This window comes from Rhinatrema bivittatum, chromosome 2 (assembly GCF_901001135.1).
Source record: "Rhinatrema bivittatum chromosome 2, aRhiBiv1.1, whole genome shotgun sequence".
Taxonomy (NCBI): Eukaryota; Metazoa; Chordata; class Amphibia; order Gymnophiona; family Rhinatrematidae; genus Rhinatrema; species Rhinatrema bivittatum.
The window spans coordinates 545,606,126-545,632,271 of NC_042616.1; the positions used below are offsets into that span (position 1 = coordinate 545,606,126).

At 45.4% G+C, this 26,146-nt stretch overlaps 1 protein-coding gene across 6 annotated transcripts in view; it reads left to right on the plus strand.

Annotated features, from left to right (window-relative positions):
• The window catches only part of FBXO15 (F-box protein 15), a 229,876-nt gene that overhangs the window by 198,282 nt on the left and 5,448 nt on the right, over positions 1–26,146 (plus strand). For 4 of the 6 annotated variants that reach the window (XM_029590883.1, XM_029590881.1, XM_029590884.1 and 1 more), the window contains one exon: positions 17,489–17,781. The exons of the other annotated variants lie outside the window; for them this stretch is intronic. In XM_029590883.1, the coding sequence (XP_029446743.1) occupies positions 17,489–17,767 (279 nt within the window). In that variant the 3' untranslated portion in view covers positions 17,768–17,781. The remainder of the gene's footprint in view (positions 1–17,488; positions 17,782–26,146) is intronic. 6 annotated transcript variants of the gene reach the window in all.

Sequence of the window (26,146 nt, forward strand, 5' to 3'; positions counted from 1 at the left end):
CTCTACCAGAGTGTCTGCAGCTGCTATTTCTGCTAGACGATGGGCCTGGCTCAAATCCTCTGACCTTCGCCCAGAAGTTCAGGACCGTTTGTCCAACCTTCCATGTGTAGGGGATAATCTGTTCGGTGAACAGATCCAACGAATGGTGGCTGAGCTAAAAGACCATCATGAGACCCTCAAACAGCTCTCTGCGATACCTTCTGACTTCTCTTCTAGGCAGTCCTTCAGGAAGGACTCTAAGAAGTCGTTCTACCATCCAAGGAAGGCTTATCCACCACCAGTAAAGTCCCGTACTACGAGACCTTACCAAAAGCCTCAGCCTCGCCAGGCTCAGAAGCAAAAACCACAAGCAGCTCCCCAGCCAGGGCCTGCTTCAGGTTTTTGACTCCCACTTGGATAGCAACAGCCAGATTCCTCTCTCAAAAATACCAGTAGGAGGTCGATTGTTTCACTTTCTCAACATGTGGCAGTCAATCACGACCGACCAATGGGTATTGGCAATCATTTCTCAGGGTTACCATTTAAACTTTCTTGCCCTACCATCGGACTCCCCACCTCTACAGACGTGGAGAAGGTCCAACCACTCCATTCTTCTAGAATAGGAGGTTTCCCTCCTGCAGTCAAGAGCAATAGAACCCATTCCATTTTCTCAGCAAGGTCTAGGGTTCTATTCCCGGTACTTTTTGATCCCCAAAAAACTCAGGGGGTGTTCGTCCAATCCTGGACTTACGAGCTCTCAACAAGTACCTCCAACGGGAAAAGTTCAAAATGGTAACCTTGGGAATGCTTCTACCTCTTCTTCAAAGAGGGGACTGGCTCTGCTCTCTGGACCTTCAGGACGCATACACACACATAGCGATAACTCCAACTCATCGCAAGTACCTGAGGTTTTTAGTGGGCCCCAAGCACTATCAATAAAGAGTGCTTCCGTTCAGCCTAGTGTCCGCACCATGGGTTTTTACCAAATGTCTCGTGGTGGTTGCAGCGTTCCTCAGGAAAGAAGGTGTTCACGTCTACCCCTACCTGGACGACTGGTTGATCAGGGCTCCAACCCAGCAAGCGGCTCAGTTATCCCTAGAGTTGACCCTACACACTCTAATTTCACTAGGATTTCTCGTCAATTACGAGAAATCCTATTTAGTCCCATCTCAAACCTTGTCGTTCTTTGGAGCAGACTTGGACACCTTACAAGCAAAAGCTTTTCTACCTCAGCAATGAGCGCTGACTCTCGTGTCCCTCGCTCACCAGCTACAGTCTCAAGATACCGCAACAGCTCGCCAATTAATCGTCGTCCTCGGACACATGGCGTCCTCAGTCCATGTCACACCCATGGCCCGCTTAGCCATGAGGCTCATGCATTGGACTCTGCGGTCACAATGGATTCAGGCTACTCAGCCTCTGACTACCATTGTCTGTATCACTAACTCACTCCTTCTGTCTCTCGCCTGGTGGACAAATCAAAGCAATCTCCTCCAGGGCTTGCCCTTTCAAATGCCAGATCCTCAAGTCATTCTAACCACCGACGCTTCCAACCTCGGGTGGGGAGCACATGTGGACGATCTACAGACTCAGGGATCTTGGTCCCCACAGGAAGCCAAGCATCAAATCAATTTCCTGGAACTCCAAGCAATGCGATATGCTCTCAGGGCTTTTCAGGATCGCCTATCAAAACAAGTTATCCTAATTCAGACGGACAACCAGGTGGCCATGTAGTACATCAACAAACAGGGAGAGACAGGCTCCTTCCTTCTGTGTCAGGAAGCTGCGCAGATTTGGTTGGAGGCTCTCTCCCACTCGATGTACCTCAGGGCCACTTACTTGCCGGGACTGGACAATGTGTTGGCAGACAAGCTGAGTCGCCTCTTCCAACCGTACAAGTGGTCTCTCAACCCCTCTGTAGCGCACTCAATCTTCCGACAATGGGGATATCCTCAGACAGATCTCTTTGCATCCCCTCAGAACCACAAGGTGGACAACTATTGCTCCCTCTTTCGCAGCAAACACTTTCAGCCCAGAGATGCATTCTTCCTCTCCTGGGCAACCGGTCAACTTTATGCATTCCCTCCACTTCCTCTTCTCTCGAAGACTCTCGTGAAGTTGCGTCAGGACAAGGGAACTATGACCCTCATAGCACCTCACTGGCCATGCCAAGTGTGGTTTCCCATACTCCAGGATCTCTCCATCTGCAGGCACATCTCCCTGGGAACGGACCCGCTTCTGATCACTCAAAACAACGGGTGCCTCCGACATCCCAATCTTCAGGCCTTGTCTCTGACAGCATGGATGTTGAAAGGTTAATCCTTCAACCACTTAACCTTTCAGATTCTGTTTCCCGTGTCTTGATTGCTTCACGGAAGCCTTCCAGGAGAAAATCTTACTCATATAAATGGAAAAGGTACACATCATGGTGCACCTCTCAGTCCCTTGATCCCTTTTCCTGTCTAATCCCAAGGTTTTTGGACTTTCTGACATCTGTCAGTCAGGTCTCAAAACATCTTCCATCAGAATGCATGTCAGTGCGATAGCCGCCTTCCATAAAGGTGTCTGTGATGTCCCTATCTCAGTACAACCCCTCGTAACATGCTTTTTGAAGGGTTTGCTCCATATCAAACCACCCTTGCGTCCTCCGGCCCCTTCTTGGGACCTTAACCTGGTTCTCGGTCAGCTCATGAAACCACCATTCGAGCCTCTTCACTCCTGTGACCTAAAATTTCTCACTTGGAAAGTGATTTTCCTTTTGGCAATCACTTCAGCTCACAGGGTTAGTGAGTTACAGGCCCTAGTTACCTATCCGCCTTACACTAAACTCCTGCAAGATCAGGCGGTACTCCGCACTCACCCTAAGTGTTTTCCTAAGGTAGTCTCGGAGTTTCATATTAATCAATCCATCATTCTACCTACCTTCTTTCCCAGGCCCCATTCCAATCCAGGGGAACAGGCTCTGCATACCCTTTACTGTAAACGGGCTCTAGCTTTCTATCTAGACTGTACAGTTGCCCACAGGAAGAGCACTCAGTTATTCGTCTCTTTCCATCCCAACAAATTAGGGCAACCGGTGGGTAAGCAGACTCTCTCCTCCTGGTTGGTGGACTGAATATCCCTTGGCTATCAACAAGCGGGCATTCCTTTTCAAGACCGTGTTAAAGCACACTCTGTGAGGGCCATGGTGACTTCTGTAGCACACCTAGGATCGGTGCCGCTTCCTGACATTTGCAGAGCTGCAACCTGGAGTTCCCTCCATACCTTTGCAGCCCACTATTGCTTGGACAAAGCCGGAAGACAGGATTCCATCTTTGGCTAGTCTGTCCTGCGTAATTTGTTTCCAGCGTGACGTACCAACACCCTTCCGCCTACCTGGTGGGGTTCAGGATGCCCTCTACCAAATTACGCCCCAGTTGTTGTGCCTGTTGCACGCCGTTGGGTACATTTGGTACATTTTCGGACATCCTCAGCTCGGTACTCACCCATATGTGAGGACTACCATCCTGCTTGTCCTGTGAGAAAGCAAATGTTCCTTACCTGTAACAGGTGTTCTCACAGGACAGCAGGATGTTAGTCCTCACGAAACCCGCCCGCCGCCCCGTGGCGTTGGGTTCGTAACGTTTTGTTGTTTTATTTTTCGGCACTGCCTGTAGCTTTCAAATAAGACTGAAGGGGGACCCCTGCTGGCTGCAGGATTAGTGCCATGCTGGGCATGCCCAGTATGGGCTAGTCAAAGTTCTGGAAACTTTGACAGAAGTTTTCCGTGATTGGGCTCCATCCTGATGTCACCCATATGTGAGGACTAACATCCTGCTGTCCTGTGAGAACACCTGTTACAGGTAAGCAACATTAGCATTACACAAGGCACTTTCTCACAGAAGTCGGGAGGGCTTTGCCAAATGCTGGACTTAAGAAGCTTAAATGGATGCCTCATAAGGGAGATGTTCAAGATGAAAATCCCATAGCACCATCCTTTGTCCTAGGTCAAACAGGATGGAAGTCTTCACACATAGGTGACATCATCAGATGGAGCTTGGCACAGAAAACTGAGCATGTCCAGCATGCCACTAACCACGTGTCCACACAGGGTCCCCCTTCAGTCTCTTTCTTTCCATGAAGTGCTTGAATCATAGTTGTGGAGCTCTGCTCTTTTGAGTGATTTTTTTTTCTCAGTACTTTTCTGCCCGGGTCCCCCTTCTCCCCGTCGTCATTTTGTTAGGGCAGCATGGTAAGTTTTCCCTTCTTTGCGATAGTGCCGTTCCTCAGTGACATCTGTCATCAACCGCTCGCCGGTTCTTTTTCATGGCGTCATCTAGTTTTCGCCAATGCCCCCAGTGCCTGCGGATCATGTCCATTACGGATCCACATGAGGTTTGTATCCTGTACCTGGGGGTATCGCACAATGTTTGGGGTGTCATCTATGCTATCAAATGACCCCCAAGGGTTGTCGGGCTTGATTGAACAAAATGGTGAAGCTATTTGGACCCAGAAAATCTGGTCCTTCAACTCCAGCATCAGGTGACTTGACTCCCAGGAGCCATGGGGAACTAATGGGCATCTATCCATCGGTGTCTACTCCCCCACCGGCGCCCTCTCATGAATGAGGGGCCGGGGATAGGCCCTTGTCGGTGTCATTACGCTTCAGGAGCTCAGGTTGATCTCCATCCTCAGCACCAGGGAAAGACTGGGCCAAGCACCGTGGAAAGCCTCAAAAGCATAGACACCTGTCACCGTCATTGCACGGCACTGGACTTGGGACAACACCGATGTCCATCATGATACCCCCGAAGAGACCCCACAGAGAGAAGGCATTGGCCTCCATCATACCTGGGAGTCCTAGGTGTTCCCCACAGATATCAATGCCGGGAGGCTCCAGTGATGCCAATTCCTCTTCCTTCTTTAGTCCTCACTTCAGCGGACTTCCAGGAGGAACTGGAACGCAAGGTGCAACAGGTGGTTCTCTGAGCCCTTCAGGGTATTGAACTGCTGGCTGCACTGGTGCCTCCCCCAGTGTCTGAGCCTGCTCCTGCGATGTTAGCACTGCTGCTGGTGTCTTCTTGGGCATCCTGCCCATCCAGCCACTTCCAGCGCCCGGGGGTCCCTCGATGACCCAACAGCTGCTGAGTCCTCCTCCCTCTTGGGTCATCCCCATTATGGGTTCCTTGGAGAAGGAGGATGTTTCCCGACTTGGGGGACCCACTTTTGCCCAGTCCATTACGGACCTCAGTGCCCCCAGTTCCATCAGTGCCTTTGGCGCCAGGACCGAGGGACTTGGACAGGGGTCCTCCTCGAGGGCCTCCAGGGGACTTAGCGAGGAGGATGTCCGCTATGATCCCTGGGGGGATGATACTTTGGATTCTTTTTCACAGGACTCCGGAGACCTTCCAGTGGATCTGTCTCCTCTGGATGAAAGGCGCCTGTCCCGGCCGGAGGATCTGACCTTTGTGGCTTTTGTGTGGGTGATGGCTGAGTCCATCCCTTTCCAGCTTCTTACGGAGGAGGATGCCTGCCATAAGATGCTGGAGGTTCTTCAGTTCGTTGATGCCCCAAAGGAGGTCTTGGCTAATCCCTATCCATGATGTATTGAAGGAATTACTCCTCAGGATGTGGGAGCACCACATCTTGGTGCCTCCAATGAACCATAAGACAGATGCAGTCTACTAGATTCAAATGGCCTTGGGATTCGAGAGGTGTCAGCTTCCGCACCAGTCAGCAGTGGTAGAATCTGCCCTCAAGAAAGCCAAACGTTCCCGTACACATGCTTCTGCACCTCCGGGTTGTGAGCACTGGGCAGCAGATGCCTTAGATAGGAAGGTGTATCAGGGCACAATGTTGATTGCCTGGATTGCCGCCTACCAGCTGTATATGACCCAATACACTCATAACCTCTGAAAGCAGATTCAAAAGTTGACCGAACGCCTCCCCCAGCAGCAGCAGGAAGCCTTCATAAGAACATAAGAAATTTCCATGCTGGGTCAGACCAAGGGTCCATCAAGCCCAGCATCCTGTTTCCAACAGATGCCAAACCAGGCCACAAAAACCTGGCCAAGTACCCAAACACCAAGAAGATCCCATGCTACTGATGCAATTAATAGCAGTGGCTATTCCCTAGATAAACTTGATTAATAGCAGTTAATACTCTTCTCTTCCAAGGACTTATCCAAACCTTTTTTGAACCCAGCTACACTAACTGCACTAACCACATCCTCTGGCAACAAATTCCAGAGCTTAATTGTGCACTGAGTGAAAAAAATTTTTCTCCAATTAGTCTTAAATGTGCTACTTGCTTACTTCATGGAATGCCCCCTAGTCCTTCTATTATCCGAAAGTGTAAATGACCGATTCACATCTACTCGTTCAAGACCTCTCATGATCTTAAAGACCTCTATCATATCCCCCCTCAGCCGTCTCTTCTCCAAGCTGAACAGCCCTAACCTCTTCAGCCTTTCCTATTAGGGGAGCTGTTCCATCCCCTTTATCATTTTGGTTGTCTTTTCTGCACCTTCTCCGATGCAACTGACAGTTGCTCAGCAAGGCTTGGAGTGTGGCAAACATGAGGTGCATTCCACCTATAATGTGTTTGAGACAGTGGCTAGAGTGGCGGCGGCGGGCATTGGGGCCCGTAGACTGGCATGGCTCCAAGCATCGGATCTCCAGCCAGAAGTCCAGGATTATCTCACAGACCTGCCCTGTACTGGAAAGATCCTGTTTGGGGACAAGGTGCAAGATTGGCTGTATTGAAAGATAATCAGGAAACCTTCCAGCATCTCTCTGCCAGTACTTCGGACCCTTCGCCCTCTGCCAGGAAGTCCTCGTGCCAAAGTGGCAGGAGGTATTTTTATTGCCAGAGTGATCTCGTGTGCTTGTACGCCACGAGTGGGTTCCAGGAGTCGCTCTAGACAGCAGCGGACCCCCAGGACTCAACCAGCTCCCCAGCAAAGCCCCGCTACAGGAATTTGACTGGCCCTGAGGGAGAATAAGTCCTGTAACTGTTCCCTCGTCGTAAAAGCCTCCGGTCTGGGGTCACCTACAGTCCTTTCAGGACCAATGGCCTCAGATCACCTCGGACCAGAGTGTCTTATCCATTATCCATCAAGGGTATCTGTTTAACTTTCAGTGTATCGCCGTGGACTCTTCTCCCCCCCCCCCCCCCCTGCTCAACGTGGGGTCAGACCCTGCATCAGGAAGTCCGTTGGAAAGAGCTCTCCACCCTTTTAATGGTGGGAGCAGTGGAACCCATCCCATTGTGTCATCAGGGACTGGGATTCTACTCCAAATATTTCCTGATTCCAAAGAACAAGGTGGGGGGGGGCCTACGCCCCATCTTAGATCTGAGGACCTTGAACAAATCTGTGAAGAGAAAAGTTCAAGATGATCTCGCTGGGTACCCTGATTCCCCTCCTGCAAAGAGGGGACTGGCTTTGCTCCCTCGACCTAAAAGACACATACGCCCACAGAACAATTTTTCCTGATCACAGAAAGTACCTACAGTTCCTTGTTGGGTGACAGTCTTTCCAATACAGGGTGTTGCTGTTCGTCCTCGCTTGTGCCCCACAGGTCTTCACCAGTGGTAGGTTCACACCTCTACTCCTGAGGGTGCACATCTTCCCCTACTTGGTTGACTTGTTGATTAAGAATGCCACTCATGAAGGGGTGCTTCACTCCCTACGCCTAACCATTCAGGTGCTGGAATCCCTCAGGTTTGTTATCAATTATCTGAAATCCCATCTTACCACCAGTTGGACTTCATAGGGGCACGCCTGGATACGACCCAAGCTCGTGCCATTCTTCCTCGCTCTAATGTCTCTGGTGAGTACAGTCCGCTGCAGCCGAAGGGTTTCAGCCTGACTGCTGCTTCGATTACTCGGCCACATGGCTGCCTCTGTCCATGTCACCCCCTTTGCCCGCTTGTACATGCAGAGCGCTCAGTGGACCCTGTAGTCATAGTGGCAGCAAGCTTCTCAAGACCTCAGTGTGTGGGTAAGAGTAACGTCTCTCCAGACCTCCTTGTCTTAGTGGAAGTATCTGCCCAACCTGGAGCGGGGGTTCCCTTTCAGGCCCCCCCGTATCAAATTGTACTCACAACGGACACTTCCACTGTGGGCTGGGGGGCGCATGTGGACGGCCTTCGCACACAAGGTCACTGGTCTGCTCAAGAGGCTCCATACCAGATCAACTTCCTGGAGCTTTGAGCCATCAGGTATACGCACTGGGCGTTTCAGGATCGCCTATCCAATCGAGAGGTCCTGATCCAGAACAACCATCAGGTTGCAATGTGGTACGTAAACAGGGAGGTACTGGATCGCTCCTCCTCTGTCAGGAGGCTGTCCAGATTTGGACCTGGGCTGAGTCCCAAAGAATCCTGCTCTGGGCCATATACCTGGCCGGATCAGAGAATGCAGTGGCATATCGGCTGAGTCAAGCACTCCACCCCCACGAGTGGTCCCTGGATAAAATAGTGGTGGATCGCATTTTCTGTCTCTGGGGATTCCGGAGTTGGACCTCTTTGTCTCCCCTTGCAACAAGGTGAGCACCTTTTGCTCCCTATACAGGGAGTCCAGATGGCCAGCCTCAGACGCTTTTGCCCACCATTGGGGGAAAGGGCTTTCTGTATGCGTATCCTTCGCTTCTGCTGGTGTTGAAGACTCTTCTGAAGCTCCGCCAGGACGGGGGGACCATAATTCTTATCGCCCTCCAGTGGCCGAGACAAATTTGCTTCCCAATACCGATCAGTCTGGGGACCTCCCCTGCCCCCCCCCCCCCCCCCCCCCCCCCCCCCCCCCGACCTGATCACGCTGGATTGATATACGAGCAGAGGCGGCATCCTGAATGCTGGTTTGCAAGTTGTTTTACATTGCTGATACACAATCATTGCTCATTGGATGATACCACACTGCTGTATTTTATTCATGATTTTGGAGTGTTTGAGCCCCTGAGGCAGCAGCTGTTGAGCTGCGAAACTTGGCCTGAGTCAGGCATTTTTATGAACACGTCTCTGCTTCAATAAAAGTATTGAAAAAGATCAAAGCATCTATTCCTTTGTGTTTACCTGATGGCTACTATAGATCACCTACCTCTTTGTTTTCTTGGATCATGCTGGATTGGGGCAGGCTGTGCCATACCAACCTCCGAGCGTTGTCTCTAATGGCCTGGATGTTGAAAGGCAGTTCTGCAGCCCCTTTATCTCTGATGAAGTGTCTCAGGTTCTGATAGCGTCTCAAAAACCTTCCACCAGGAAGTCATACACTCTAAAGTGGAAGAGGTTTCCTTTGTGGTGTGAGTTATGCTGTGGATCCATTCTCCTGTCCCCCTCCGAAAGTGCTGGAGTTGTGGTCACCAAGTACACATTATCAGTGTTTGTGATTTTTCTGGAGTTCAGGAGCAGCCTGTAGCTTGGTATTAACTCATATGTGAAGAGTACCATTCTGCTTATCCTAGGAGAAAGCAGAGTTGCTTACCTGTAATAGGTTTTTAGTCCTCAGGAAACCCACCCACTATCCCGTGCATTTGGGTTTCTCCTTCATTTGTTATTTTATTTTTTCACAATGCTTTGTTACGAGACTGAAGGGACCCTGCTTAGACGCGTGGTTAGTGGCATGCTGAGCATAGTCAGTGTGCCAGTAAAAGTTCTAGAAACTTTGACAAAAATGTTCTGTGCTGGGCTCCATCTGATGATGTCACCCATCTGTGAGGACTAACATACTGCTGTCCTAGAAGAACACCTGTTACAGATAAGCAACTCTGCGTTATCATCTGGATATTGATGATTGGCTAACAACCTTGGATCTCCAAAGATGCTTACCTGAATATTTCCATTCATGCTGATTATAGGAAGTATCTACTTTTTTTAGTGGCAGAGAATCATTATCAATGCTGCATCCTACCATTTGGTCTGCAGAGGTATTCACCAAGTGCTGGCAGTTGTAGTTGTCAATGTCAGAAAAAAACAATGTCTTAGACTTTCCATATTTAGGTGATTGGCTAATATTAAGCAGTTCCTCAAAAGAAGCAAAGCTAACATCATATATGCTTCATATCCTGCTCTCACTAGTGTTCACAGTGAGTTTTGAGAAATCTCATTTGACTCCAGCTTGTCAATTGGACATTATTGGGGTGCATTTAGATACTGTCACGGTTCGCCTCGGATATCCCTGAAGAAAGGGAGGTCCAGTGTTGAACCGCCTTTTACTGTAGTCAACTCAATTCTAGAAGCAACGGCCTCGGTCCTTGTAGCATTAGACTTAGGTATGTCCTCCAGTTTGACCCTCTAGGGAGTCTGTATGGGCGAGTCTTAAACCAGGGAACAACTGGCTCAAAGTCCCACCAAGCGGCCCAGGTACAAACAAAAAAAAAAAAACAGTTCAATGCCAGCACATGTCTGTCCCTTTTATAAAGTTATTAATCATAGTCTCTAAAGTTGGAAAAACTCCCGTATGAACAAAACTCTTTCACCAGGCTTTCTCAGCCTCAATCACCGACCTGCTGGGGAGTTTGAACAACCCTCCCCTACTCTCCTCAGGTTGTGCAGCAGGGTGCAGTCTTCCCAAACCAAACAAAAACACACAGCTTGTAGCAGTGCTAAAACAAAATACCTCATTTTCTTTACTTTGCATGCTCCTCCTCTGTGTCAGAAGAGCAGCTGCTCCTCCTCTGTGTCAGAAGAGCAGCTGCTGCTCCTCTGTGTCAGAAGAGCAGCTGCTGCTCCTCTGTGTCAGAAGAGCAGCTGCTGCTCCTCTGTGTCAGAAGAGCAGCTGCTGCTCCTCTGTGTCAGAAGAGCAGCTGCTGCTCCTCTGTGTCAGAAGAGCAGCTGCTTTCATACCCTCTTTCCCACTCGGCTATGCCCTCTTCTTCAACACACATTGATTCAGATGAATCAGATTCCTTATTACTCAGTTCAGCCACCAACTCTGCCTCTTTCTGAACCCATGATTCTCCTAGATGCTCAAGGAACCTGGGAGTTGTAGTTTCTCTTCTGTCCTTAGGCACCCCCTGCTGTCCAACCCCGAGATTGCTTTTCTTCTTTTCTGTATACCTCTGCTTTTTTTTTCTACGGGGAGGTTGTACCTCATTACAATACAAAAAAGGGAAAGGCCTTTCTTCCACTTCAAATGATGAACTAACTATTCTGCATAATTCCCTCATTATCCTACCATCCAAGGTAGGATAGCAAGGGTCTTCTTGAAAATGTTGGGCCACATGGCAGCCACATTTCATGCGACATCCTTTGCACGTCAATGCATGAGAAGCTTAATGGCATTTGAGACTTTCTTGGAACTGGTTCGTTGGCCTGGTGGACTCTTATCAAATCTTCTTTGTGGTAAACTTTCATCCTCTGCAGTTTCAACATATGCTGACCATTCACAGATGGGGAGCCCATCTCAACACGTTTTGATCTCAAGTCATTCGAACCATTCAGGATCAATTGTTTCATATAAACCTTCTGTACCTGAGAGCCATATTCAAAGTTCTCTCATTATTATTATTATTATATTAAAATTGTATATACTGCTTTTAAAGCATGTTAACCAAGCAGGGATATATTAAAAACAAAAGAGGATAAAAAAGATAAAATAGGGGAATATAATAAAATTAAATTAAAATCACAATCAGTCAGTAAACAGTTCTTAATAAAATTACCTAAAATAAACCAAAACAGAAATAATATATACATTGATGATACGTTAAAAAAGAAAAATAAATGACAAAGATATTGCCTGTTTACAGCTAAAATTGTTTGCATGAAGATCTTAAATATCCGTTTACAGAGAGGTATTAAATGCCTGTTTAAAAAGTAAAGCTTTAACTGCCTTCCTGAACTTAGTATAGTTAACCTCAGCATGAATTCCCAGTGGCAATGCGTTCATAGCAGAGGAGCCTGATAACTGAAAGAAGAAATTCTAGTAGATTCTAAACGAATCACAGAAGGCAAAGGTAAAGAAAGTAGACCCATCTGAGAAGAATGAAGAGGACGCGTTGTAGTATAAAGAGATGTTTAGCCAGAAATAATAGAAATTCAGTATATAAAGCTCGAAAAGTAAGATATAGAACTTTAAAATTAATACAATAATTAATCAGAAACTAGGATAACAGTATTAAAATTGGAGTTACGTGATCATATTTCTTGAAACCAAAAATCAGTCTAGGTGATGTATTCTGAAGTATTTGTAATCTTGTTGTTTGATAGTTAGGTAGACCAAACAACAAGAAATTACAATAATCTATTCTGGATTTTATAAATGCATGTACTAAAGTCTATCATTAGATTTCAAAAGACACGGTAATTAATATATCAAAGGTAAAGAAGGCTTTCTGAACAACAAAGGAAATTTGAATCATGGAAAGTTGAGAATCAAAAACCATATCCAAAGTGGATAGAGTATTTTTAAGAGAATTTAGGTACCAACCATAACAAAAGTCAGAGAAGAAACAGGATTTGAGATTAAACCAAAGTGCCTCAGACTTTGCAGGATTTACTCGCAGATGGTAATCAAATAACCAAGAATCAACTGAATCTATATGAGAATTTAGAACATTAAGATCAAAATTAGAGCAAGTTTGAACAAATAAGGTAATCTGAATGTCAGAATAACTGAAGGCAGACTCCCACATTCTTGAATAAGAGTAGCCAATGGGTGAAATGAAAATATTAAATAAATAAAGAGGAGAAAGTGTAGAACCTTGAGGCTACAATATCTTTTGATGAAAGGAGAGTAGACGTCATTTAGTACAGTACAATAAATACACTTGAGGTTCTATCCGTCTTATTAGTCTCACTCTCTTTTAGTTTTATGGTGAATCTCTATTGTAAAAATAGACATGAAATTTCTTAAAAGTAAAAACTTATCTTTTCCAAAATGTTTCTTGTTGCTTAACATAACATGAGGAGCCCGGAGTGAATCATGTTTCACTAATGCTGACTGTGTCAGGGAAAACTACAAAAATATAAATTCATTAGCAATAGAAAAAGTTCTTTCACATACAAAATACTATAACTTAATTGTGTCTTCCTGAAAATTTCTTATCTCCGTGAAGATTTCTTATGGCAACATTCTGTCTGCTGCTTCCATATGGTGCCTATGGCATCTTGGAGCTATGTAGTCTCTCTTATGCAGTGCATGCCCACGCACGAAACTGTACATTGGTAAAACAACACGACAGTTAAGAAAATGGATATCTAAACATAGTAGTTATTTAAACACAAAAGAATGGAAGCTCCATCAGTATCACATTGTTTGACTCATGGTCATAATTTTGATGATTTGACTTTTATTGTGCTTGATTTCATTAATACAAATGTGAGAGGGGGAGATTCTGATCAAGAACTAAGTAGAAGAGCCCAATGGATTTATAAATTAAATACAGTCAAGCCAAATGGACTGAATTTAGAAATTGAATGGCATTATTTTTTTTATAAATTCCACACTTTTTGATTATTTCAGATTCACATGTAAATATGTGTTCTAGGATAGGTTGTTTTACATTTTAACCAACCAATGGGTGATGTTATACTATAGCATATAAGAGACTACTTAGTTGTGAGATGCCATAAGCACCATATTGAAGCAACATGGTTTCCTTTTCCTTGAGTCCCAGAAAGGCCCAGGTGTCTAGCGAGGCTCCTACCAATTAAAGTCCAAAATGCCAAAATAGTTCCTGGGCAACCACTCTGCACCTTGTGAGAAGGATATAGCAGTGAAGTCCTCAATCTGCCCTGAAGGATCCCAAGCAGAATGGAGCCCAGACCTCCAGGTAGGCCAAAAATGTAACTCTGGCAAAACCCTCCAACCTTCCTCCTAAACTGCCAACTTAGACTGTGCCAGAGCCCTTAGCGGAGCTCTGCTATAAAACCTCTGCATGGGATATCCATTATAGCACCCTCAATGGGAGGGGTTGCCAATGAATGGATCCTCCCCTATTTATCTCTTACTAACTGCACTAACATGATTTGACCTAGGGCTTACTGTTAACCTGGAAAGGAGCCCAGGTTACATTCACAATAGTGTAGAAGTGGCCAACTCTGGTCCTCAAGAGCCACAAAGAGGCTAAGTGTTTAGGATATCAACAATGAAGTTGCATGAGAGAGATTTCTATGCACTGCCTCCATTGTATGCAAATCTATGTTATGCATATTCATTGTGGATATCCTGAAAATCTGGCCTGTTTGTGGCTCTCGAGGATTGGAGTTGGCCACCCCTGCAATGGTGGTTCACCATAAAACTAAAGGAGAGAGTGAGAATAATGAGACAGCACCTCAAGTGTTTTTTCTTGTGCTAAATAAAGTCAACTCTCCTTTTATCAAAAATATTGTAGCATAGGACTTGTCATCAACGTTTTCAACCTCTCACAAATTGTCTCACCATCCCAACATAGTACATTTTCTCCTTCACCTCTGGTGAACTCTGCAGGTAGATCTCTTTGTAGCTCTGTTCAATCTCAAACTCCCTCTCTACTTCTCAAAAAGGCCAGAACCCAACTCCTTAGTGTTAGATGCTTTCTTGATTCCTTGGGACCAAGGTCTACTTTACTGATAACTTATATATATATAAAACTATCTTCAGACTAATAATGGACAGAGAACAGATGATTCTGATATCTCCATTTTGGCCACATCAAATTTGGTTTCTATGGCTTCAAGGCTAGCTATTGCTTAGCTAGTACATTTTCAATTATTCTGAGCTCTGACATGCTACAGTGGGTCACTTCTTCATCCAAACCTTTACTCTCTAGCACTCACAGTTATTGAAAGTGAAGTAGTGCAAGCAGTGCTTTTACCATCAACAGTATAAGTAGTAATTCTAGCAGCAAGGAGGTCTGCTACCGGACACTCCTGTAGCTTTAAATATAAGAGTTTTTCTGTTTGGTGTGTATCTCAGAAGGAAGATTCTCTCAATTGTTCAACTTTGGTTCTACTTTATATCTACTCAATCTCTCTAAAAGGGGTTCAAAACTGTCAGAGTATACATAAATGCTATTGCAGCATATCACCAACATTCAGAAGGTCTCCCAGATTCTCACCATCTTATAGTAGTGAGATTCATGAGGCTTCTACCATCTTCATCCTCCTCCATCTCCATGGGACCTCAATGTAGTAATTTCCAAATTAATGAATCCTCCATTTCATCCCTTAAAATTCTTAAATTCGTTGAAAGGTACTGTTTTTGTTAGTAACCTCCACATGCAGGTACTGTTTTTGTCAATAACCTCCACAGGCAGAGTGAACAAACTCTAAGCATTGGTAGTTTGTTTGTTAGACACAAATCTTCATACCTTGGAATGCTGAAGAGCTCTGTTTTATTTGGGAGATCCAAGCCTTACAGAAAATTTCCAGAACTGTTTCCTGTGACCCACATAAACCAGGCCAAAAGCTCACCAAATAAGAGCTATCTATTTATTTATTTATTTATTTATTTATAGATTTTTCTATACCGGCATTCGAGATTAGGAACCCCATCATGCCGGTTTACAAATAACGAGAGGGTGTGCACAAAAAACAGAACATAAACAAGTGCAAAGAAATAAAAGTTACATTACAACAGGGTCATAAAACTGGGGAGAGAATTAGAGTAAGATAGTTGAGTAGTAAAGATGAATTATTTACATTAATAATTTACATAATATTGTGTTATAATTAGTTAGGTTTGGGTGGACCCTTGGACACTGTGGCAGCTGACCATGCCCACAGGGGGAAGTCTCGTGAAGGGCCACAGGTCAGGCTCAGCTTAGGACACACAAACACAGAGATTGATCTTTTATTAGACAATGTGATGAAGCCACCAGAGGTGGCAGTAGTGAGCAGCGGAAGTAGCCCGGCTGGGCTAGTGTCCCTCAGGCGCTGGAACAGCGACTCCTCCGGTAGCAGTGCAGCGGTTCCACATAGGAGATGGCACTAGGGCTGGAACGGAGGCAGGCCCTCGGAGCGAGTACCTGGTTCCAGGGAACAGCTCTGAGGTGAAGATGGTAGTACTCACTGGTGTTGAAGATAGCGAATCCTTCCAGGCAGAAGAGAAGGTAGGAGCAGGCAGCAAGTCAGGGAACATGGGCGAGCGAGTACCGGTTTCCTGATAGCGACCTGAAAAGCAAGTGAGGCCCCCGAGGAGCAGGTACCCTGTTAGCGTTAAGAGTCCAATGGAAAATTGGAGAGGCAGAGTAGCTGGGTACGGAGAGCGAATCCCACCCGTAAGAATCCCTCTTGCTAACTCAAAGGCTAGCAAACATCGTAGACTTTACATATCCGGGCAGCATGACGTCATCACAGGGGGACACCCCTGAGGTTCGCACAAAGTAAGAAATAAGGGCCGCGCGGCCCTCAATGTACCTCAATGTACCAGCGGAGCATGGCTGGAGGCAGCGCCCAAGCCGGTCCGGGGACGCCGGAGTGGACAGCAGGCAGACGCTGCGGCAGCCAGGCGTCCATCCATATCCAGAGGAGGTGCAAAGAAAGAAAGGTAGGCGGAGTGAAGCCGTCGGGAAGGGACGGTTGCAACACTATCTCACCTTATATAGCACACCTATGATCTGCCATGCTACAAGAGATCCTAAAAGAAGCCACTTAGTCAACTATCTGTGCGTTTGCTAAACATTGCTGTAGTTTTACCAGGCAGTTCTTAAAATTTAACTAAGTCTCCCTCCATTCTCTATACAGTTAGGTTGCAATTCCACCATAAACAGTAAAGAAAAATGTCTTTGGAAATCCCACTTGTGTGGCTGAATTTTGTCTTTTCAATTGGGGAAGAATAGCTAATAGCCTCATCAACATACATTTGCATGTGATGAGCGCTATTAGCTTCATGAGAGGTTGGACTCGAGTTTTGGACACGCTAATCCCCTTATAGAATAAGGGGTGTGGAAGCACAACCAAAACCCGCTTCCAACCACAAGTTAAACAATGCGCTCAGCTGAGCACACCATATTGCATCAGACCGTAAGTTTTGAGGGGGGTCAGGAAAAAACTACTTACACACTGACTCCTTGAATTGTTTGGTATACAATTGCTCTCCAAGCCCTATAAGTGCTTCCAGTCCTTCCTCAGACCTTAAAATGAAAAACTTATGTACTTATATATGCATTTTACTTTATGGTGGTTGTGCTGTGTGTTACATTTTTATAATAATTTAGTAATGATTGCTGAACTTGTTCAGTGCTGTTTTTTCAAAATGCTCTTACCCTTTGGTGCTCTACTGTTTGCCTTCAGAAAGCTCAGGTTTCAGAGCAGGGATCTGATCAGAGTAGAGTTGCAGAGAAATGAAACAACTTAAACATATTTTAAAACCAAATCATCTGCATTGGTTTTCAACTTTTTTTTTTTAAACTGTATAGGCATTTTTTGAGCGTGCAGAGATCACAATTCCTTTCCTTCTTTAAATTCTGATGGTTGCTCTTATTTGTTTTCATACTGTTCAAATTTAATGTCTGTGTTGTGTATGTGTAATATACTTTACATATATGTTCTAAAACAGCATGGATTTGTTTTTAGGATATGACTCTGTGGATGTTCTGTGTTTTTTAGAACTGTTATATGATGAATGTAACTCTCTTAGAAGAAGCAGAGAAACCCTTCTGGTGCGTCAGTACCCCAGTCAGCATGTATGCCTCTACTAGATCAGATGGTCTGTATGACTACATGGGGCAAAAGTTTGTTATCGACTATTGTGATTCGATTGGCAAAGTTCACATAGAGCTGGTGTGGATGGAAGAAACAGAAGAATACTATATAATTAATCTGGTCCTTTACCTAAGCTTGGAAAAAGTAAATGACTGGTTTGGAACAAGCTACTGTAGTGATTAGTTTTTGTTCCCCAGGTAACTTGTTTAATTTCTTTAGTCTTTGAAGCTGTTTTTATATAGATTGTGAACATTGTTTAGAGACTTCCGTTTTAAAACAAGAGTACCACATAGTAAAATAATAAATGACGGCAGAAAAAGACCCAAATGGTCCATCCAATCTGCCCAGCAAGTTGCCTGGGTAGTAACTGCCGCTCTATCTAGATTACCTCCCACACTCCCATCCCACATGCATAGTCCTGTTTTTCCCACTGCTTGTCTTATCCTTAGGTCTCCACTCCATTTCCTCCATAGATCATTTTTTTCATACATGTTAACTTTATTTTAGAGTGTTATTTGCCAAGGTAAGTATTCAACTGATTTTTGCTGTATTTCCAATATTATAAAGTAACACTGATAGGATTGATAAGATGAGATTTTCTGACTACTACATTTTTTTTTCTGTAGTACATTAGTAAAGATTGGCATATTAGAGTAACAGAGACTTAGCAGCTAGTCAGCATCTGACTACATATTATCAATGGAGTGCCTCAGGAATCAGCCCTGGGGCTAGTTCTGCTCAATATTTTCATGAGTAATATTCTGCAGGATTATTAGGTTAGGTTTGTCTCTTTGCAGCTAGCATTAAGACCTGCAATAGTGGACACCCCTGAGAGAGTAGACAAATTGAAGAAAGCTCCAAAATTTAAATGCATGAAAGTGTAGAGTCATGAATTTTGGGAAGCAAGAATCCAAATGAACAGTATGTGATGGGAAGTGAGATACCAATATGCAGCAATCAGATGAGAGAACTTGGGTAATTATATCTGATCTCAGGATAGCAAAACAGTGTGCCAAAGGAATGGTAGGCTATATAGAAAAAGGCATAACCATTAGGAAAAAAGGCTATGATGCATCTGTTCAGGACATTGACACCTCATCTAAGGTACTGAATCCAGTTTTGGAAGCTGAACCTCTGAAAGCATATAAACAGAATAAAGGTGATGCAGAGCAGTACTACTAAATTTTTCAGGGTCTGCCCTATAAAACCCTATGAGACTTGAAGATTTAAATTTAAATACTTAAGCGTGTGTAGGGATAGGGTTGGGAGCTATAATGGAGTAGGGGATAGTGATATATGAAACATTCAAATTCCTCAGATATAAAGAATTCACAAGCAGCAAACATTTTCCAGTGCCAAGAAAATTCTAGACGTAGTCCTGACAGATTAGAATAGAATTGGAAGTAATATTAGAAAATATTTCTTCATAGAAATGAGGTGGATGCATGGAACAGCTTTTCAGAGAAAGAGATGGATGCAAAAATATTTACAGAATTCAAGAAGGTATGTTATGGTATGTTTTTCAAGGTATGTAATTCAAGAAGGTATGTTTAGAAAACCATGCCCACTGGACCTACTCAACGATATCTGCTCCAAAGAACTAAACCAGCTAGACCTCTCCAACGCCACTACAGCCACCACATCATGGATCAAAACCACCAAAAAAATCGCAGACCAAATTTGCCCAATTACCACCAAAATTATACAACCTACACTAGACAACAGAAAACCGTGGTTTACTCCGGATCTTAAATCTCTAAAACAAAATTTACGAAATAAAGAACAAAGCTGGAGAAAAAATCCCACCACTGCTCTACACACAGCCTACAAAACCACGCTAAACACCTACAGAAACGCCATCCATAAAGCCAAGAAAGATTTCTACGCAACTAGAATCCACAACTTCATCTTTGACTCAAAGGCACTTTTCTCATATGTCTCTTCACTCACCAAACCACCACCGCTGTCCATTCCAGATCACCAAGCTCTCGACAAAGCTAATGAACTCGCCAACTACTTCAAGAAAAAAATCACCAACCTCACCAGCTCAATTACCAACCATAACTACACACCCATCCTGCTTAGCAAATCTCAGCCTCAACAGAAGTACAGCCTTGAATGCTTCGAACCCATCTCGACACTGGAGATTGAAAACACCCTCAAGAAAATAAAACTCTCTTCCCACCCATCAGACCCAATACCAACATACCTACTCACAGCCATACCAAACACCATCGCCCAACCAATTGCGAAAATCATTAACACCTCTCTAACTCAAGGCATAGTTCCCAATCAGCTGAAACTAGCAATTCTCAAACCCCTATTGAAAAAATGTAACGCCTCACCAACAGACCCAGCTAACTTCCGGCCCATCGCAAACCTTCCACTGATAGCCAAACTGATGGAAAAAGCGGTAAACAAACAACTGTCAGAGTACCTCGAAGAAAACAATATTCTCTCTCCAGCACAGTACGGCTTTCGCAAATCGCGAAACACAGAGTCTCTTCTAATTTCTCTCACAGACTCAATCCTACTAAACCTAGAGAAAAAACAATCACACCTACTGATACTTCTAGACCTATCCTCAGCCTTCGATACTGTAAACCACACAATTCTCATAGACCAATTAGCAAACATTGGGATCCGAGGTACAGCACTCAGCTGGTTCAAGTCCTTCTTGTTTAATAGATTCTACAAAGTTAGGATAAACAACAAAGAATCTCAACCGATCCTTTCAGACCAAGGTGTACCTCAAGGCTCATCACTCTCACCAACACTCTTCAATGTATACCTCCTCCCTCTTTGCCAATTACTCTCCAACCTCAATCTTACCCATTACCTCTTTGCCGACGACATACAGATACTAATCCCTATCACCGAATCACTTCAAAGAACCATCACCCATTGGAAAGACTGCCTACAATCAATTAAAGACCTACTCTCCAGCCTAAACCTAGTCCTGAATGCCAACAAAACAGAGATGCTAATTATCTCTCACGACTCCACGATTAACCCAGCAATCCCTGCACTATCCTCCACATTAAACATGGATTTCGCCACAGATGTCAGAGACCTAGGAACATGGTTGGACAACCAACTAAACCTAAAAAAATTTATAAACACCACCACTAAGGACTGCTTTTATAAACTGCAGGTCCTCAAAAGGCTAAAACCTCTCCTCCATTTCAGTGACTTCCGACTAGTACTACAATCCATCATCCTAACAAAACTTGACTACTGCAACTCCATACTTCTTGGACTCCCCGCTAGCACTATCAAACCCCTGCAGATGGTTCTTAACGCTGCTGCCAGAATTCTCACAAACTCCAATAAAAGAGAACATATTACCCCTATTCTATGCAATCTACACTGGCTACCCATCAAACACAGGATTCAGTACAAAACACTCACCATCATATACAAAGCTATAAACAACATTGCACCCATCTCATTAAAGACACAAATTCGAGCCCATCAGACCCATCAGAAGCGCTTATAAAGGATCTCTGTATGCGCTTCCAGCAAAATCACTATTAAGAAAGAGAGCACTATCAACAGCAGGACCGCACCTATGGACCTCCCTTCCACCAGACTTACGCCTTGAACCCAGCCTTCCAGAGTTTAAAAAACAACTAAAAACTTGGATATTTAGACAGGCGTTCCCTGACTCATAATGTAAACAGGCTTCCCGACCTCCTTCCTTTACCCTCCGCTCCCACCCTACCCATTGCTCATTGCCCCAAATCATTCCGCTGACGAACTATTCAGCTCAAGACAATATCCAGCCATAATATTAATTCTTTTAAGGCAATCACCATCATATCCTCTTCAAGACTCACTACTGTAAATATCATCTGTACAGTTGGGGTCTCATGGCCGATCTGTTTCCTGCTCATATTGATCGGAACCAGTTCTTTGATCTGTTTATTTATCTAACTGTTTATTTAAAATTATTATTGAATTGTTACATGTTAACTGTTTAACTGTTTATATGTTTACCTATTCACTGTAAATAAGCCATGTTTAACGGTTTTAATGTTTTAATGTAAAAAGCCCCTGCCAGACAAGCCCCGGGCGAGTTCCTATTCTCTGTAAACCGGAATGATTTGTATCTAATGCAGGAATTGCGGTATAGAAAAATTAAAAAATAAATAATAAATAAATGTTATCCCAGGACAAGCAGGATGCTAGTCCTCACATATGGGTGACATCAGTAATGGAGCCCTATACGGAAAAACTTCTATCAAAGTTTCTATGAAACTTTTGACTGGCACCAGAGTGCCTACTGAGCATGCCCAGCATGCCATGATATTCCCTGCCACAGGGGTCTCCCTTCAGTCTTCTTTTTTCCGTGGAGCCGTTAGCCTCGTGGTTAATCTGGAGTCCTGTGGTGATTTTCACTACACGCAAAACTTTAGAAAAAAGTTAGGAAAAACTTTCCACCGCAAGGGCCTCCCTTCCATACCATCGCGGTAAGTTTTTCTCCGTGATTTTCGTTGGTTCCACACCGGTTTTTCGAGCCATAGCCGTCGACGGCCGTCTGGCTAAAATGGCCTCTGGTTTTAAAAAATGCCCGAATTGTGCGAGAAATATGTCCATAACGGACCCGCACCAGGAATGTGTGCTTTGCCTCGGCGAAAAACATGACGTCAAGTCCTGTAATTTGTGTGCCGAGATGACATCGAAAGGATGTCTGCTCCGGATGGAGAAAATGGAGCATCTCTTTAAAATTCAACTGCTCCCTACAGCATCGACGTCAGCCCAGTCATCGCCTTCTGGATCGATACGGCAAGTAGTTCTGAAAAGACTACTTCCAGGTGAGGCCGGAGATGCTTCTACTCCCTCCCCCTCGCCATCGTCAAAGGCGTCCACCTCCGGCAGTGAAAAGCAAAAGGAAAAGCATCGGCATCGACGTCAGCACGCCATCGAACCGGTGCCCTCTGAGCCATCGACGGATTCGGCCTCCTCCACTAAGAAAGCTTGGACGAGCGCGGAGTCTGAGGCCTACGGTACCAGGGCGATCCCCACCGATATCGGTGCAGGGCACCATACCTCCTCAGGGATCTGAGGAGGTATCAGTATCTCCATCACCGCCTCCCCCCATAGCTGCTCTGATACCATCAGCTATGCGGGCGGAACTTGATGGATATATCCGTCAAGCGGTTCGACAAGCGCTCCTTGATGCGGTGCCAGTCCAGCCATCGACACCGATGTCGCCATCGACACCAGCTCCGATGCCACAGGATCCATCACCATCGATGCCGATACCTCCATCGATTCCGCCACCGATGCCTTCGGTACCGCGCCCGATGCCAGCATCAATTCCACCGATGACTCCATCGGTGCCACCCTCAGAGTTTTCGATATTTCAACCTCTGATGAATAAGTTGGACACCTTACTCGATGCCATATCGAAAAAACCTCAAGACATCGAGGATGACCCTATTCCAGGACCCTCAGGAGTTCCTAGGCTTCATCAGCCACGGTCTCCTTTACTTCCATCTATACCAAAGGTGACACCGTTGATCCCTACTAGGCCACAACCAGTGAGGTCCCCAAGAGATACAGGCACTGATACCGATACAGACTTCTCCTCAGAAGAAGACATGCTGTCTGAACCATCACCTCCTGAGGACCGTAGGAAGTCTCCTCCGGAAGACTTATCCTTTTCCAATTTTGTAAAGGAAATGGCGGAAACTATTCCTTTCCAGTTACAGGCAGAGATGGATTCCAGGCAAAAAACACTGGAAGTTCTACAATTTGTAGATCCTCCAAAGGAGATTTTGGCGGTGCCAGTGCATGAGGTACTACAAGAACTCATGTACCGAATATGGGAACATCCTGGATCACTTGCATTGGTAAACAAAAGGTCAGATGCAACCTACTTAGTCCAACCAATTCCTGGATTCCAAAAGACCCAACTACCTCACCAATCTGTGGTAGTGGAGTCGGCCCAGAAAAAGGCAAAAAGGTTAAAGACTCACTCCTCAACACCTCCAGGAAAGGACAACAGATTCAAGGATAATTTAGGACGTAAAATTTTCCAGGGATCTATGTTGGTATCTCAGATTGCAGCTTATCAATTTTTTTATGAACAAGTACCAACGAAATCTTTGGAAACAAGTCCAAGAGCTCATTCACACACTTCCTGATCAATATCAGGAACCCTTTCATCAAGTGGTGCATAAAGGCCTAGAAGCAGGCAAGCATGAGGTTGGGGCAACCTACGACAGTTTTGAAACTGCTTCTCGGCTTCAGGAATAACTGCTCGTAGATGGGCCTGGCTTAAAGCGTCCGATCTTCGACCAGAGGTACAGGAGAGACTGGCCGACCTTCCTTGCTTGGGTGATAACCTGTTTGGAGACAAGGTTAAGGAAGCAGTTGCCACGATAAAAGACCACACTGAGATACTCAAACAACTCTCATTGCTGCCTCAAGAGTCACAACCCCCGCTCAGACTTCCTAGAAGGGATATAAGGCGTCCTTACTACCGCCAACGACGCTATTATCCCCCAACCAGCCGAGCAAGACCATCGCGCCCAGCTCAGCGTCCTCAATCTAGGCAAAGGCCTGCTAGGCCTCAACCTCCTCCTCAGACTGCATCAACGTCGGGGTTTTTAAAAACAATCAGAGAGCAGCAGCCCATCCACCAAGCCACTTCCACACCTGCCAGTAGGAGGTCATATAGCCTTTTTCCATCACACCTGGACCTCCATAACCACAGACCAATGGGTACTTTCCATTACAGCTCACGGGTACCGATTGGATTTTCTCACTGTACCAAAAGAAACTCCACCAATCTCCTCTTGGACAGTGAACCACCATTCCAAAATCCTACAAACAGAATTATCGACCCTTCTGAGAGCCAGGGCCATAGAACCATTTCCCAGGCCTCAGCAGGGCAGAGGATTCTACTCCCACTAGTTCCTCATTCCAAAGAAAACCGGAGGCCTATGTCCCATCCTAGACCTCAGAAATCTCAACAAATTTCTCAAAAAAGAAAAATTCAGGATGGTATCGTTAGGCATCATGCTACCTCTTCTTCAAAAAGGGGATTGGCTCTGCTCTCTGGATCTTCAAGACACCTACGCTCACATTCCCATTTTTCCTCCTCATCGCCAGTACCTGCGATTTCTAGTCGAAGGACAACATTTTCAATACCGAGTGCTCCTATTCGGCCTAGCCTCAGCACCTCGAATGTTCACAAAGTGTCTGGCAGTGGCGGTGGCTCACCTCCACAAACAAAAGGTGCATGTATTCCCTTATCTAGATGATTGGCTCATCAGGAGTCAGACACAAGAAGGAGCTCTCAGTTCCCTCAAGCTCACAGTCAACTTGCTTCACTCCTTGGGTTTTCTCATCAATTACCAGAAATCCCATTTCACACCATCTCACCTACTACAATTCATCGGTGCAGATTTAAACACCATCATAGCAAAAGCTTTTCTTCCAAGAGACCGTGCTCAAACACTCGCTCTCCTGGCACACTCTCTCCGAAATCAATCTCAAGTTACAGCTCATCAGTGCCTCACCCTACTCTGTCACATGGCCTCCACAGTTCACGTCACTCCCATGGCCAGATTGACCATGCGACTACTGCAATGGACACTAAAAACACAGTGGATTCAAGCCATTCAACCATTGTCCACTCACGTTCATATAACGCAGGAACTGCGTTCCTCCCTCCTCTGGTGGACATCAATGAACAATTTGCTCAAAGGTCTGCCTTTCCAGCATCCAGTTCCGCAAGTGACATTAACTACAGATGCGTCCACTTTAGGCCTGGGAGCACACATTGGTCATCTGAAGACCCAAGGCACGTGGACAAAAGCCGAAGCCTCTTTTCAAATAAACTTCCTAGAGCTTCGAGCTATACGTTACGCGCTACATGCGTTCAAGGACTGCCTTTCACACAAGACTGTGCTGATTCAGACAGACAACACAGTAGCCATGTGGCACATCAACAAACAAGGGGGAACAGGTTCTTACCTCCTTTGCCAAGAAGCAGCACAGATTTGGGACTGGGCCCTAGCACACTCAGTTCTTCTACGGGCCACTTACCTAGCAGGCATCCGCAACATAATAGCCGATCACCTCAATCATCAGTTCCAACCACACGAATGGTCCTTGGATCCAGTGACAGCAACCAAAATCTGTCAACGCTGGGGTCAACCAACAATAGATCTCTTTGCATCCCATCTGAACTACAAAGTGAGCAATTACTGCTCCCTGCTACAACAGGAGAACAGCCTACCAAAGGACGCCTTTGCTCGCCATTGGAACTCGGGCCTGTTATATGCGTATCCACAGATACCGCTCATAACCAAAACTCTAGTGAAGCTGCAACAGGACAAAGGGACCATGATACTCATAGCCCCATACTGGCCTCGACAAGTATGGTTTCCCACACTGCTAGACCTCTCAGTCCGGGATCCCATTCGTCTGGGAGTAGCTCCCACTCTCATAACTCAGGATCAGGGTCGGTTGCGCCATCCCAACCTTCAATCCCTATCCCTGACAGCATGGATGTTGAAAGCTTGATCTTACAACCACTCAACCTTC